This window comes from Thermobia domestica, chromosome 3 (assembly GCF_964235325.1).
Source record: "Thermobia domestica chromosome 3, izTheDome1.hap1.1, whole genome shotgun sequence".
In the NCBI taxonomy this organism is placed as follows: Eukaryota; Metazoa; Arthropoda; class Insecta; order Zygentoma; family Lepismatidae; genus Thermobia; species Thermobia domestica.
Genome location: NC_137456.1, coordinates 44,958,503 through 44,975,814, shown reverse-complemented (window position 1 = coordinate 44,975,814; position 17,312 = coordinate 44,958,503). Strand labels below are relative to the sequence as shown.

The 17,312-nt window shown below is 35.6% G+C and overlaps 2 protein-coding genes across 5 annotated transcripts in view; both read left to right on the top strand.

Annotated features, from left to right (window-relative positions):
* The first annotated feature begins 127 nt into the window (after positions 1-127).
* Positions 128-17,312, top strand: part of COX6B (Cytochrome c oxidase subunit 6B) — a 44,413-nt gene continuing 27,228 nt past the window's right edge. The window contains exon 1 of one of the 3 annotated variants that reach the window (XM_081750733.1): positions 128-259. The gene's annotated coding sequence lies outside the window, so the exon portion shown is untranslated. Of the gene's footprint in view, positions 379-15,986; positions 16,127-17,312 lie in introns of those variants that run through there. The other 2 variants (XM_081750734.1, XM_081750735.1) reach the window with 2 other exon arrangements.
* LOC145680341 (telomerase RNA component interacting RNase) lies at positions 499-16,125 on the top strand. 2 transcript variants are annotated; one of them, XM_081750730.1, is made up of 2 exons: positions 499-558; positions 15,197-16,125. In XM_081750730.1, exons 1-2 carry the CDS (start codon positions 514-516, stop codon positions 15,707-15,709), a joined length of 558 nt encoding a protein of 185 aa, XP_081606856.1. In that variant the 5' UTR covers positions 499-513; the 3' UTR covers positions 15,710-16,125. The 2 variants fall into 2 exon arrangements, with proteins under 2 accessions (XP_081606856.1, XP_081606857.1); XM_081750731.1 differs by lacking the exon at positions 499-558 and adding an exon at positions 7,417-7,579.

Below are 17,312 nucleotides of genomic sequence, written 5' to 3'. Positions count from 1 at the left end.
AATATTTTGTTTGAAGTTAAAAAGAAGTCTTTAATTTTAGAATGCTTTTTATGTTATATATTACTTTAATGAATAACATTATATATTCATAAGAAAAGCGTCAGTATTTAAAAAGGGAGCTATATAGAAAAAACAAACTAACAACAAAACTATCAATTTAGGAGTGAGTATTCAGCTATCTCGATCACAGTCCTGTTTCATTGCACTCAATACAGGTGGCAGCAATTTCCACTGCAGCCATCTTGATAAGGGATAGAAGGTAAGAAGTAGAATTATTGAGTATTTGTGCATTTTTCTTTGAAGTATTCTCTTACAGATACGTAATAGTATAAAAATCACGACGACCAGGGAAGTACAAATTACAGCGATTATTTTCAGGTAAAATACAGTAATAAATTGAGTGATAAAGATAAATTAACGAAATCTTTCTGCAGCCATTCAATGCTTTCTTGATTAGAGAAGTCCGTATACCATTTGTTAAATGTAACAACTTTGATTTTTTTTTTTTTTTTAATGCTAGTTTCGACAGGCACGGAAACAAAGAAAAAAACTGACTTAGTGAGTATTTTGTAAATATTATATGAAAGTTTCTATGGAATTTTGTGCAAGATAAAAAACCGCTAGTGTTCGCCTGAATCCCTTGTAATCTATATAGCCTATGCATATTTCACAAGTGTGAAATTAAAAGTTCATGTTGTTCGTACATGTCACCTTTTGATTAATTATTGTTCATAATACATGCCTTCAGAATACTTAGTAAGATCCAGTAATTTTAGGTTTTGCATTGGGTCCATTTTCAGAAGAGTACAGTTATTGGTGTAAATATAGTTTATGGATCCGTACGTAGCGCTGCTAATTTTCTCGATATAAAAGTGCTAACACTCGTTTAATTTAGGGAAACTACCTACTATTATTTTTTTTATATACATAATCAGATTAACATTGATATTCTACTGTGGATAGCATTTATTATCTAACACAAATCCATCGACAGCTCCGGAGTCGGTACAGTGACTTGTAACTTAACCTAATCTAATCAATGACTATATCACAGTTACAAATAATGAACCGTATTTACTACCAGGTGAACCAGAGTCACTGTTAAGTGATTTGAGGGAAAAACTGAATAATATATGTCTACTGTCGTAAAATCAGTATTATGAAAGTTAAAACGGCTAGACTAATCAGTCTGTGTTATTCAAATATTACAAATAGCACTCACATTCTTTTCTTTTTCTTTCCTTTTTTTTAATCCTAAGTAATATTTTGTTAGGCGAGGCTTCTTCCTCGGGGCTAGAAATAATGTATTTTCTGTCTTAACTAATAAATCTTGATGCTGATCAAGCTTGGAAACAACAAATTTTGCAAAATATACGAGTAAAATTCAATGCTCCGCATGGAAAGACATGTTTATACGGAACATATTTCTACAGGCGGAAGAACTGAATAATGCAACTGTATTTTATGTGATATTGCTCGAGCAGACAGTTCTACCAAACTTTGACAGATTTCTTGCATTTTTAGGTTAGATTAGAGCTTTCATTTTAGATTACAGCTTAGAATAATCTTAAATTCATCACAAACTTTCATTACTAATGTACGAACCTAAACTTCCAGTCATCTATTGCTATCCAATTTGCATTATTGTATTCTGCCACCGTCCGCTTCAGTAAATAGTTACACATATAATACTTTCACTATCATTCAACTTCATTTCAGTATCCTGTGCACTGATAAAAATTACTTTATTCACACGGTCAGTCTTTCACGAAAAATGTTTGACATCGTATTTTACGTATAAATTTTCTATTCAAAAGAACCATCTGTTCGAGTGAACCCTTTTATAGTTACAAAAAATAGGGTTACTAGTGTAAAATCGTTAGAAATGTTTTATAATTGTTAAAATAAGTGAATGCTCATGAAAGATAGCTGTATTAAATATATTCCGACAGTGGAGTTTCTGCATAATATACAAATGATATCAGCCTGTTTTATATTTACAAGTGCAGCGTTACATGTGTGAAGCCATTACAGAACTATAGAACCTCCTATTACTGCGTAAAAACTGTCTTCACTAACTTTGATTTGCGCATACCCACCGTCGCTGACACGTTTGCTCTCTTTGGACACACGCGGGATTACCAGCTTCATCCTGCCCTGGTTCGATTACATGACATTCGTGCTTTTTAGTGGTCATGTAGCACGGTTAATTTCAACAAATACTGGTGCTCTTTTGAACTTAGGGGGGCGCGGTGGCTCAGTGGTAGAGCGTTCACCTCTGGTGCTTGGGGTCCCGGGTTCGATCCCAGCCCCCGCCAAGTGAACTTTGTGGTGGACAAACACCGTGCTCGTGGGTTTGCTCGGGGTTCTCCCGTTTCCTCCCACTTTCTTCATTCCACCATTTTCGTTCATCTCTCATTATCACCGTCTCCTTTAGCCTCACCGGCATAACCGTGGGACGTAAAACTTAGAGATTTCATTTTTTTTACCTTTTGAACTTCTTCTATGCTAAGTATGATATTGCCATGTCGCCCAGAAGTCTTTTGGAGGACAATAAAAAGAAGATTAGTGAAAGAATTATAATTTTTGGCATTTATTCCGAAGTTGGGCGTCCGCTTTCGCCATGTTTTTTCGCTGTTATCTACTTTGCACACTTTCTGCAATTTGTTACTAGGTTAATTAATTCGTGCTCTTAACAAACTTTTAAAAGATTTTGTTCGTTATCAACGTATTGGTTCACAAATGTTAAAACTGTTACTTCATTGCCCTTGTACATTCGCCATGTTGATGACACTAATGCTCATTTCTTTCCCACAATGCAACTGTTTTGTTACCTTGCGCCAAGTAGTTCCCTCCGCTCGGCGTATAGTCCCATGTTTACCACCGCTTATATGTAACAAGTAAACAGAATTTTCGAGACTCTTAAATATTATCAGGCACACAAACGATCAAATTATCCATATCTTTCCTGTAAATTTTAAAAATTTTGCTGGAAACGTACGCCCAACTTTGGAACTTAACCCTAATTTTTCAACAAATATTTCGAATGGTGTGTCAAAACTTGATTTGCACGAGGATATTTCTTCCTCATTCACAATTCTGGGCACCATTCGTAAACTCCTCCCACACGCTCTTACGGTTCTCTGAAAAAGAACATGGTCTTTTTCGTGATTTATCATGGTGTATTTTAAAATGAGAGTACAAAGCTCTCACTATTTTCCTTGGTGAGCCTGTGGTCGGAGGTTTTCCGAATCCAAAACTAGATTACGGACATTCTGTGAATTTTTTTTAACGACACTGATACAAGCCTTAGGTAACCAGAAAGTTTAGGGCAGTGATAAACAAAGAGCAATACAGTGGACGTATGTAACTTTAGGTTTCGAAGTAATCTCCATCAGCATCCAACACCTTTCTCCAGCGTTCTTCCAGCAGCATAATACCGTGTTGATAAAACTCGGCGGCCCTGGATGCAAAGAAGTTCGTGAGTGCGTTCAACAGGTCTCCTTTATTTGCGGATGATCTCCCACGGAGCTGGTTGTCGCTGTTGGGACAAGGTCTAGTGAATAACGTGCTTGGCACATTGTCTCCCAGCCAAGTTGCTGAAGTGTGTCCCGGGTCCTCTTTGCCACATGTGGCTTAGAATTGTGGTGCAGGAACAGTATTCTCTTGCCCATTGTCACCTACGTGGGCTTCTACCGTTATACGCGATGCACCCTTTGGAACTGCTGATAGAGGTTAAAAGTGAAGGTCTGACCAAGTGGAAGGAGTTTGTAATGCACCACTTGCCGACATTTTCACCTTACAGAGAGCATAACCTTTCGTGGGTGCAAAAAGGATCTTCAGGTGTAAGAAACGTACACGTGGCCACAAATAATGTCTGGTACGCTTGGGAGTGTCATGGAAAAGACACTTTTCGTCAGCAGCGAGCCGTCATTCGCTGTTCCTTGTTGACTGCCGACGATGTTTGAGGTACCTGTAATTCCTTGTATGACTTCCCTATCCCATGCAGGTGCAGTCTGACTGTTTCAGCGGAAACATGGAACCTGTAATTTATCACACGTTAGACCACTGTCCTCGACGGCTGCTTTCAGGGCCTGGCCAGTGTGGTCGTTCACTGCGAGTTTTTAATTGGTGGCTTGTCTACACGGCCGTGTTTTCATCCTCATTATTGGAGAACCGAACGCTAGAGCTACGGAATTCTTACATTTGACGATAAATTTCTTCATTTAAGTGAGCTTAGTGACACAATTCATGCTCTTACACTGCTCCTGGATCTCTGAAACTTCAAATTTTGCGTCACAAGGGGGTACATTGTAACATTCTCAGAAACTGACAGCATTTCCTCATATTTCTGGTTTCCCCTGCCTCAAGGTCATCTCCTGTAGTACCGCGGGTTGAAGTTCGGAGACATTTTCGGCACAGCTAGAAAACAAACACTTGGAATAGTTATACAACGTACTCTTCCCGAAAGCAGACCAGTTTGGGAGGGATTTTCGACCGAGCGAGAAAACACAAAATCTTCGTAACTCCCACACTGACAGATCCGCTTGACCAATGTCGAACGAATTCATTCTGCGCGGGATTATTAATAATAAGTGAAGCAAGTGTGTCGCGATCGCGTTGCGTTCAGTAAATTGTATCAATTTTTGAACTTCTGCGCTATAGATTTATACTGAAATAACTTTAAGAATGAAAGTTTATTTTCCTTGTCACTGTCTTCCCTTTTACAATTACAACATGCGTGGCCTTGTTTCATAGCAATTTTTCTTGTTTTTAGTATTGTGAGATTCTTTTGAATCCTCATAAGTACTATTGCAATGCACCACATGTGTGTCTTAGCCACTAACCAACCTCAGGCAATATTTCGGAAGTACTATTGGTTTGCATATTTTGTTGTCTGGGCGATGCTGAAGTGTCCGCGTGAATATCAGTAAGAAGAGGCACGTTAACGATGGTAGGTTTCCGCATAAACATGGGAATGGCAATGTTAGTACTTGGATTGTGTGTCCGTTAATGCTTCCGTACGTTCTATTGTACGTCATTTGCTGGTTACATTCGCTGGTACTGTTTTGGGAATTTTCTCCAATGAATCGTGTGTTACAAGACAAACTAAAGTGACTGTACTGTTGTTCTGTGATACTTTTGAGTCACACCGTGAGAAACTTTCGTACCTAATACATTATTCGGATGTTGAAAATCTGTTAGGAGTTCATGGTGTCGTAATGAGGCAAACCTGGATCTTACACGATGCTTGTCTACTTTTAAACGCTATTATTACTAGTGTAACGCATTTCACCACGTTTCCTTTTACTTTCTATTATATTCTTTTATTACTTTCTATTGTATTGCCGAAAAGCTATTAGAGGCCAGGACATTAACTGGTGAAAAAGAAGAAATCTAATAATACTACTCATTACCATTACTCTAATACGTTTATTTGATTGCTTTATTAGCGGATGCTTAAAGTCTCTTCAGCGTTAATTTTTAGGTTGTTAATACGCTTCGCTCTTATGATCATAATGCTTTACAAGTCTGGGAAAATTTTTAGATTATTACAATGAATAGTTCTTTTTCAAACATCTCTTCTTCTGTAACTTTACTGAGAACCACACCAAAATTGTACGGAACCTACTGACTCTTAAATTGCTAAAGAAAGTACGTTGTTCATAAGTTCCGTCTGTTCTAATTACTGTACTTCGACTCTCTGGAATGCGGGCATACTATCAATATCAAAACACTTTGAATGATACGAAGGTTATTTATTCTATTCTATTGTAATACAGATCGTCATTTTGGTTAGAGATAACATCAGCTAACTTACTGCTCTGTGATCCCTTTGCTGATAATACACATTAAGAATCAAAATAGCGGCGGCTATAGTTCGTGTATGATTAACTCGTTGAAATTGTATGTCATGGCTGTTGTGGGGGAAAAATAACACTATAAAACTGTTGGTCGGAGTAACGAAGAGATTAAAAGGAGGAACAGCGTTTATTCTATCTCTTCCCATTGTTGTACGGAAAACATTTAATTTCTGTATTCTGAATAAAATTTTCAATTATAATTATTGTAATATTTTAAAGGAAAAGAGCAAATTGTGACTCTTGAGTTCTCCATTTTCAGCGAACGGTATTGATAAGTGTTATAGAATGTAACGAACAGTGGCGAAGCGTACTATGAGGCTCTGAGGCCGGGCCTATCCTGTTTTCTACTGTATATTTTCTTTATCTTTGGTTTCCTATAAAATAGTCAATACTTCAACATTTCGTTTTTTCGGTAACAAAATAGTAGGTTGGAAACATTTGAAGCCCCTTCCATCTGAGCGTCACCAGTTCGCTAGACAGGCTTACGGGCTATGATGCTCAGGGCGCGAAGCTATTCTTGCTAGGAATTGCACGCATTGTTGGGAAGGTGCGAAGGCTCGCGTCTGGGAGTTTAGTTTTAGCGTTGAAGCATCTTTCAATGCTAATATGTTATAAGATGATTTCCTTAACACAGAGTAAGAAGTTTCTGTGTACAAATATGTATTTCTATTACAGGGTGTCTGTCGGTCACGAAAGTCACAAAATTTAGCTTTTGGGCACGATTTTTTTAAAACTGTGCAAATGTAACTACAGATTGGAAAATTTTGTTTTATAAAACATCAAAATTCAACACCAAAAATGTCTATGGTTGGTTTTTAGACGCTACCAAATCGCGTGCGTTTGTATCACATGGATGAAAATTCGGCCTAATTCGCACCCAAATACGTTCTTGAAAATGTTACGAAATTTTATGATTTGGTAAAGAAAAAGTCACGAAATTTCATTGTGGAATTTTAGAAGACACCCTGTATTAGTGATAATTGTTTAATTCAGGAGTTATTCAGAGTAGCTGTATTTTGTTTCGTACATGGCGCCTGGATCATAATAGTTTGCAGAATATAAATCTGATACATTAAACATATATATATATTTATCAAACGCTACCATACAGGATAAAATAATTATATTTGCATGTAATTTTAGTTGAGTTTTCCATTTCATAGAATCAATGGTGTATTTACTATTTTGTTTCGGGGGACTTTGCTTGTTCGGGAGGAGCTTTGATGACTTTATTCTTGGAAATGTGAAAATTCTGCAATATAGTCTATTTAAAACAATAAAAAGTTGCGATAAAATTTCGGTGAGTGCTTAAGCCCTGAAGCCACCCCCTTAAATATGTTACTACGTAGTATACAAATATTAAATATCTTGCGTTGATTCAAATGAAGTTCTTTCTGAGCATTAACATTTCTAGTGAAGCCATTATCACGTGATGCATTAATTTGGTACAGTATTGTACTTACTTTAAACTGGAAGATGCAAGTAACAAACGCTTATTCAAGAAATTTGACAGTTCTTAACTATAAGATTATACTTACGTTTTCTCTCCCTCCAGTTTCAGATATGCAGGAAATGAAAATAGCAATTGAGGAGGAAATTACCCTCATCCCTGCTGCAAATCCCAGGCAGAAGAAACTATGAACTGCACTTCAAAATATTTGTACCGGAGCTAAATGGAAATATTCCGTTAATACACATTGCGTGTTTTTCTCCATGTAAATATTTGTTGAATAATAATAATAAGACTACTTTCCCTCTACTTTTTGCTTATATAAATATTCATTCTTGTTAAACAGCAATAAAAACTACTATGTATACATGCACATAAATATAACTCTAAACAATATTAGAAACACAGCCAAGAAAGTTCTTTAAAATAAATAGATTTGGTAGTTTCTTTTGTTTAACCTCATAAGGAAAATAAAATTCTGACCAGAATTTTAAACATTTTATGATACATTAAATGTCACTTGTGTTATTAGTTTATCGGCCCTACCGTACTTGTAGGATTACGCTTCGCCGCTGATGTTCGCCTTCTTTTAAATTGGGACAAAAATTTAATCGTGACGGACTTTGACGTCTGCTCTAAAGTATGAATGATTAGACTTTTCATCCCTTTTTTTAATACTAATTTTCAGGGTTGAATTTTTTTAAAGATTGTTTAAGCTTTTTTTTTTTTCCTTTTAAGGAGTGAATTGAAGTAATACTCTTATCATTACGCTGTATTTCAGTTGAATATTACAAGATTCCAATTTCTGTACTTCCATTTACATCTGAAGGGAACTAAACTATTTGTGACGTTTTAAAATGTAAGAGCATACATTGTTATGAAATATCTTTTGACACATTTTAAAGAAGTGTTAATTAAATATCAGGAATTACAATGGGTTTTAGTTTCCACTTCGAAAAAATGAACGTAAGAAAGAACATAAGTATCGTCCGTTACTTTGCTTTATAGAACTTTTGTTCTCTCATAACGTGATCTAATTTTCAATAAGTTATTGAAAGTATAGTATTCCAGTTCAAAGCGTCATTACTACTTAGTTTTAAAGACCAAAAGTCATCCCAGTATTGTGTAAATACTTTTAACTATGTTTTAGAATCGTAGTTATGTTTGCTTGATTAATGAGTGATCATAGATTCAATATTAAGGTAAAGCAGAAGTAAGAGTTCTCTTCAGTTCCAACAAGCAAGCGATGGAACTGTATCTATAGATAAAACTCAAGGCTAAATGTTTCCAATGGTGTAAGGCTAGCGGGCTTTTAGTGTTCTTGCTTCGCAATTGAGAGGACCCGGGTTCGAATCTAGTGACTGAGGTCTTTGCTCAAGTTCAACCGAATATCGGGATGACACTGCTAAATATAGGCACTGGCTGATTTCGCTCCACCTAACTTCTCCATTGTTGTTGTTGTTGTTATTGGTTATTTATTCCATTGAAAATGACCTCGCAGGTACAGATCTTCATTTTAGGCAGGTAGGAATGTTAGGGCCTTAATCCTAAAATAACAAGCGCCTTTTTTTGTGATAAAATCGTTGGATGAACCCTGGTAATTGTATTGGGTTTTGTTTATATAGTGTTTCTTTGTTTATGAAAGCTGGTTCTTTGAATTAGTATTAACCTTCCCATGCTCCAAGTTTGTAAGAGACTTAGATCTTAAGGACGGTGAATACATAAGTGCCTGCAACTGGTTGCGTCTGTACATTGTTGATTGATAAACCAAATACTTGATCAGTGTTAATATAATAGATGAAAAATCGCAGTTTAGTGATAGCATTTAAGTTATGTACATAGTTTGGAAAAACATCTTACAATACGGAGCAGCTGGCGTGGTTGTGAATCTCTTGGGGGCGAAATAATGTGGTGGGGAATCACCTATAATGCGAGTATTGATCGCGCATGATGGTTTATATATATACCGGATTCAAGCCCCGGTCGTGATTCGGAACCCACATCTTTCATAAGCTTGATGCTGCATAAGGGCACAATATGAACTCGTAATACCTTCCAGCAAGAGTATCATCAAAATTTCTTGATCAGTTGTGGCTCTGTAATGAATTAAAAGCATCCTTAAGTTAGTAAATTGAACATTAACACTGAAAAATGCGACCAATGTACTTCTTTTTCTTTAATATTCGCATACCACCATGTTTGAAATGCAAATTTTCGTGTGGAACGTTGGCGTCTATCTATTATAATTTTTCATAACAAATTTGATTTGGTAGAAATGAATTAATATGAAGTATAGGAATGTTTTAATAATGTATGGGATCCTGGTTCATGAAATTCGTGAATAGAAAAATCTCATTTTTTAAAATCTAAGTTTCCTTTGGCCGAGTTCAACAGTTCTTTTTGTAATCAAACGATTACAGAATTGTTTATCTCTCAGTACATGACGACGTATATGGTCTCAGATGTCATGGTTCTAGTGTTATGAAGTGCTCTGATAGACTTGACGTACCTTCGCCGCCTTCGCTAATGTGTAATATACTGTTGGATTCTGGTGCCTATGTTTCGCTTGTTCATATTCATGTAAGAGTTGTTGCATTCATATTTCACTTCACATACTCCATAGAATAAAATTCTTGGTTGGTTGGTGTTTAGCTACAGTTTCAACAGCGAGGTTATATGAAATGTGAATCTGCAGCTTAATATATATAACCTAAAATTAGAAGTCAAGAAATATATATATATATATATATTTTAAATAGCACATTTGTAGTTTGTCAGAAACGGAGATAGTATGTTGTTCCGTGGTGGTAATAGAAAGGGGAATGTGTAGTACACTGACGGAATCAGTGCTTTTTCACGAGTTAACAGTTAAGAGACCGCGGAGGCTAAGTGGTAGAGCGATCATCTATGATGCTTGAGGTCTCTGATTCGATCCCAACTTGCACCAAATGGGTTTGGTGGTGGTAAAACACTGTGCGTGTGTTTTTACCCGGGTTGTCCAATTTCCTCTCACTTTCTAAATTCCACCATTTCGTTCATTTCTCATCACCATCTGTAGTTTGCACGGCACAATCGTGGGACGTAAACTGAAATGTGTCATGACGAGTTAACACTTAGTTAAATGAGCACATATTGCACTTAGTTCATGGGTTATCACTGGTAACGGTCAATCAGTGTACAGAATGACAAAACTTTTGAGTTCTTCAGATTTACCTTGATAATATTGTACAGAATACCTATAGATGTAATATTCAAAATACAAGCTTTGATCATCTTGAGCGTATTTCCAGTTGTAATTTTCTCTCAAATTGACATGGATTAGAATTTCATTTGAACCAAAGTATTTTCAGTTGAAACATAGTTTTGTATGGTAAACGATATTACCAATATGTTTCATAAATTCTGGTAATTTTTCCACCAATTTTAGTACAACACTTACCCGTTAAGTACATACGAAATATATGATAATTGCATATGCATTACTGTAATTAATTTGCATTACTGTAATTAATCTGACAATAGTGTTACTTTATTCACCCCTTCACACTCATGTTTTCTCAGTAAGTTATTAGTGGAGGGGCTTTCTTACAAGAGAAATTAAGTAGGGTATTCCCCACTCCGGTGTATTTTCCATATTATGTATTTCTATTGCCTTCATATCTTCTTCATTAAATACTTAGTGGCCACTCAATGTTAAAAATTAGGAGACATTTTTTTAAAAAAAATAAATACACATATTTTGCGATTGTGCGACAACAATTTCCTTCAATTTTAGCTGTTTTTGCTAGTCCAGACAATAATGTAAAGTTAGCATAACGGAAGATCGACCATAGTAATAACGTATTCTGTTTGGAATTCGTGTTACCATAATGGGTAATTCCTAGTGTTAAAAAAAAAAAAAAAAAAAAAAAAAAAAAAATCAAATCCTGAAGTTGTACTTAGTTATACTCAGTATTGTCACGTATTCAATATATTGCTTTCTTCGGCTAAAACTTCTTACTTTGCTTTATTATTATTATTATTATTATTATTATTATTATTATTATTATTTATGTTTTTAAAGCAAGAAAGATGTCTCTTGTTCAAACAAGTTTATGGACGTCGTCAAATTAGATCAGAAATTTTTGTCTAGATGAAATAGTTGAAACTGCACGTAATTTGTCTACTAAATAATAGGGTCATGCCAATATTTCTTTACAGTTGACATCGTAAAATGATGATACAGGTGTATTGTACCCTTATATTTGATTAATTTGTTCCTGTCAGTCATGCTTCGACATGGCAAAGCTTGCAACTACTTGAAACAGCGTCATTTGCGCAGCTTCCATGAAGCTGACTAAGATATGAGTTTTATGCAATCACTTCGTGATTTCACGGTGAGCGAAGACACCAATAATTATAAACGTTTCGGACAGGCATTTGGAAGCTCTTCACCGTGACAACCAACAGTTTTCTAGGTGATTTCGGGAATTTCACATTCTGTCGAATGAACCTAGCAATGAGTCCTAATAGCATTATCTGTGGAATAACAAGTCAGGAAAACTGTCATCAGAAGTTAGAGGAAAAGCTGAATATTGGTTCAGCAGCAATGAACAAAATATTGCAGGGTTATTTAAAGGTTTTTTTTTCTTTTATTCTCTCTCTCATGATCAGGTCTGAGTATCTCTTCCTCTCTTTCAAGATCAGATCAAGTAAAAGTGGTTCCTATTGAAAATACAGTAACAGCGGTTTGATAATATGTTTGCCTTCCGATCTTTTCGAGGAACTGCACAAACAACGACCAAAGAAATCATGCTTCACCACCACAACACTAGTTATGGATGCATCCTCCCTACTCGCTGGATTTGGCACCCCACGGCTACTGTGCTTCCTGGAAAAGAGAACTCAAGGGGAAGATGTTTGACTGTGAGGGACATAGCGTTACAGGCTTTCAATGCAGAAATCGAGGATGTGTCTACATAGGATTGGACAAGTGTATGATGAGAGAACTACTCGAACGCCTGTATAAGTTTCATGTGATTTCTATTGTATCACTCCAAAAACTTTCGGTGTGTTCCATGTTGGACAAACTCAGTGAGGAATTGCGGAGAGGACTTGACTTCATGACGCAGTTGCATAAAATACGGGTTCATAGTTTTTATAACGGATCTTCCCACACTACGTCTTCAGTTTTCCTCGATTTTTCGGTGGCGCTCGAACTTAGAACATAGAGTATCTATGTTTCATTTATATAGATGTATGTATAAATGAAACATGTTTTTAAAAGATCACTAATGATTAATTTATTTTAAAAAAAAGAGCTTGAAGTATGTTTTTTAAGAAGGCTACACAAGAACATTCTTTACTTATATAATTAGTGAAACGGATGAGCTTATTGTTCACTGAAAGTCTTTCTGAAATTGCAAAATGAAATTGGATACAGCCACACTCATTTCTTGCTGCACATCTGTTTCACTGATGCCTACTTTTTGTCATTAAAAGTATAGTGAGCCAGGAAAAAGTGCAGACTTCAGTACTTTCATTTCAGTGAAACTGTCCAGATACAAGGGTGGTTTGGTAAGTAATTTAGTTCACATACTATTGGGTGGTGCTAACGTCGTCTGCATATGTAATAATAAAATTTTCTTTCTATAAATAAATAATCTATGGTCTCAAGTCATTCTGATCATAATTCCTTCTTTGAGAGAACTTGATATATAAGTAAGGGAAAATTGCGAAGGAAGTTCATGAAAACTTTCAACTTAAGGTAAATTAATTTAAGCGTCGCAGAACAAGCATTGAAGATCCACCACGTCCTAGAGCCCCAAATTTATTGATAAAGTCCATGATTTGGTTTTAGCCGACAAACGAGTGAAACTACACGATGTTAACAGAAGTCACAAGTATCTCAAATAAGAGGTTTTGTTTCACTTTGCGTACTGAATTGCACATGAAAAAGCTTTGCGCAAGATAGGTGCTGCCTGTACTCTAGAGCAGAAGAATATCCCTGTCGCCAAGCAGAAATTGACCGTGCTGCGAATTGAATTGTTTCCGCATTCTGAATTTTCACCAGATCTAGCTCTCATAGTACTGCCTGTTCCAGAAACTCAAAACTTTGGTGGTACGATGAAAATCTGAGTCAAATGGAGCCATAGTAGAGAAAGTAAATGATGTTTTGAAAGCTTCTAAGAAAGTTATTTCCGTAAGGAATCGCGAAGCTGGAGAAATATCGGGGCAAGAGCGTTGAACTTCGATGGTACTTTGTCGAAAAGTAAACTCAAATTGATTTCTTTAGTATTAAACCAAGTTACTTATCAAGCCACCCTCGTATGTCTCGACACTCCTGTAGCTCAGCCAAGGCGCAAGATTTGGGAAAGTGTGACATAATTAAATATTAGCCTTCAGGATTAAAGCATTATGTCTGAAACGTGTTCGATTCGCACATTCACGAGGTTTACCGCCAAGCTACAGAGCTTATTTTAGCGGTAGGTTTGTGTGTAGTTTATATAAAATACAATGGCATTGGAGATCATGTTACAAGTTGATAGTCGTAATTATAGACCTTAGTTAGTGGAAGTGTTTGGATAAGAGACTAAACCAAAGAAATTTGAAGAACATTATATTTGTTCGTTGAAATCGAGTTTTTCTAAATATAAAATGGTGATGGCAATGATGACGTAGAAGAAAATTAGTCGAGTAGTTTTAAAGCATTCCATATCATGGCAGCAGTTAACGAAAAATATGTTCTTCAATGGCTTTCGTTTTGACAATAACAGCATAGCAACTTTTTTTTTTTTTTCTTTCTTTAATATTCAATGTTCAATAACAGGCTAGTTGAATGTTGTGTGTACATGTATGGAAATAATTCTTTTTTTAAAAAATCCGATCTAAATCTTTCAGTTATTGTAGCGTACTATAGTTTCTCTCTGCATGTTTTTATCTTCTATACTTTGTGTAGTCTACACCGTACTTCTATGAAGATCATGTAACACTTTGGTTCTCTCATGGCAAGGCATATGAAGATATAAAGAAGTCAGTGTTATTTAAAAGCTTACCGTTTTGATATTGCTCGATTTCAGGACGGAGTACATGAACTGTTAAAACTCTTACATTAAAGTCAGGTCAGAATAATGCGACCAGTTGTGCTAACTCGGATTTTCCAGGTTATTCCCACCGTCCATAATATTTCAGTATAACACTTCTTGTGTCTGAAACCCTGTTAAAGTTTTGTGTTGATCTTCCTAAGATTTTAGGATATAGTGGATGTAAGTCAATGATTTTTTCCACGAGAAACTTTTGTAGATCTTTTGGTATATTTCTATATTTTTTCTTCATTTTAAATTAGTAAGCAAAATTAAAAAAAAATAACACAAATATCTAGAATTGATACGTCATCGCAACAAGGTACAAAAATTGGAGGGCAGTATGTTAGGAAAGTTTGAAAACGTTGTCAAATACGACTCATTGTAAATACAAACATTTTCTTCGTATTTTGATGCAAGCCCGATAATGAAACAGTTCTTATTTGTGCACTTGTAGCCTCTTGTAATCGACATGGTTTACACCAAATTACAATTTTGTCTCAAAACAAGTAGAATGACAACATTTTAAAAAAAGGTCGCACCCCATAGATTAAATACTATCGAAAAGCTCTGTTTGTGAATACACAACATAGTTTCCCATAGTCGAGAACGTATTCATAAAAGTCGTTGTTCAGGTTTGTTTTTTTTTTTTTTTTTTTTTTCTTATCGAATATTTTCTACATACAATTTATTGTGGAAACCAATTCTTTATTATTATTTTTTTTAAAGTAACTTTCTTTGCAACAGAAAGGCTATGGTGGAAGTACGTCAGTGAATTATTTTGACACGTAACTATACCAGAGAGTTTCTTTTCCTTTTAGGTGACGAACCTCAACTTCTACGCTCTCAAGATGGTCTATAAATCAAGTAGTAACGATGGTGGGTCCTCAAGTCCATCAAAGAGACACTCGGACCACAAAAAACACAAAGAAAACGATGCACAAAAACCAACAAACATTTTCAAGAACGATGGGAGCTTTTTAGAAATGTTCAAAAAAATGCAAGAGCAACATCAAAAGCAACAACAATCTGAAAGTAGTTCATCATCTACCTCTGTAACCGTTCCAGCCTCTGATCCATCGCCAACGAGCTCTCCACAATCCGATAGCAGTAGCTCCATAAGCGATTCCCAGAAGAGGCTCACAAGTGGCTTTGTGGGCAAGCGTCGAGGAGGTAGGGTTCTTCCGACTGGTCTCGTTAAAAAGGTAAAAAAGGACGACGAGGTTCCAGCAGAGCCACCTAAAGATGCATGGTCTCTGTACATGGCAGAGGTTAGAAGGTACAAAGAATCCTCTTGTGAGGAGGAAGGCAAAACGAGGCCTTTAGTCAAATAGCTCCTTTATCAACTGGTATTTGCAAATGAACAAAATAAGTAATGTTTATAGCGTGGCAGTGATTGTGTGATGATATAACAGTGATTATAAGGGAGGGCGAAATGAATACTATGTGCTTAAGGGATTTGTGTGTATGGGTATGTATGAGTGTAAATATCTTAATTTATATAATTTAAAACACATCCACCATTATTCATTGAAGGAACTACGCAACTTCTATCTGTAGATATGCATTGCAATGTTAGTGAGAACTGATTTAATTTCTCTGAACATTGTTGGGTTGTGAGGACAAAGTGTACGCATTTTTTTTTAACGTTTAATGCTATCTTGACATATGGATCTTCAATTAATCGTTGTGTGAAAACTACCAACATTTTAATGGAAAAAGTAATGATGCTTCAGCTTTAGATAGAAATGGTAAGTAATGCTGTATGAACACATTTTCTTACGGTACTATATATAATTTTTAAACATATTTTTGAAGCTAATTTGTTGCACAGGCAGGCAAAATATAATGCGAATTCACATTTTATTAAATATTAATTTTATCACATAAAGAAAGGTTTCACGTCACAACTTAATTTTTGTTTCCAGCATTTCTTCCTGGTGTGGGATTATGATTCGTTTGGCATGTCGCATGCTTCAGTTGTCGTAAGCGCAACTTTGATTTATATATGCTCTGTAGAAGCGTTTAATACCGTTATTATAATACGCTTATTGTTTTAGATATATTGGGTTTTCAAGTATTCATGTAGAACAAGGTGTATTATGGTTGTGTCTCATTATGTCAACTTTGTAGATAGGTTTCTACATCGAAATTACTTCACTTCATTTCGTAAATACAATAAATACTGGTTGTGTCATTCACGTCTTCGCAGTTTTTTTTTTTTCTCTTTTTATAAAAAATATTAAAGTTCGACATATTAGTTTCCACAGTTTCTGTTACAATCTCTTAGATTGTAATTGGTTTAGTTTTATATGATGCAGTATGTGTATTTATTCTTTTTCCTGATTATTTTTCAGTGTAAAGTTAATAGTTGTTTATAATTAATGAATATTCTAGAATTAAGAGTAATTTATATTCTGTCGTTTTGCAGAACTTGTCCGAAGGTAACCCGGTTGTCAGGATTCAATTCAAAATATGTTCTCCACAAAAATTCAAAACCATGATTTATATTTATAAAATTGATAATATAGTTCAGTATTGGAGATTAATTCTAGTTCTGTAGAATTCCTAATAGTAAGTTCAAGGCTGTTTCTAGCTTCAATTGAAACTGATAGTAAATTGGGAAGATGATGATTACTCTCGTTCTAGACCAATAACATTTTTCAATGTAGGCTAAGCATGTCTACTCTCGTCTTTCCTCGGAACTGCTCGTACGCATATGTGGTGTGTGTGTCCAATGACTGTTAACATGTTAACATGTCTAAAGAGAAGAATAAATAAAATCCAACTCTGTAAGTGAAGGCCGAATGAAAGGCAAGAGTGAAAATGTGCAGTGATTGGCAATCGAACTCAGGTTTCCAGCCTACCGTGCTAGTGTGCTAATCACTACACCAGCCACTCTGTCCGCACATAGTCTTACAGATCATATAATTCAAC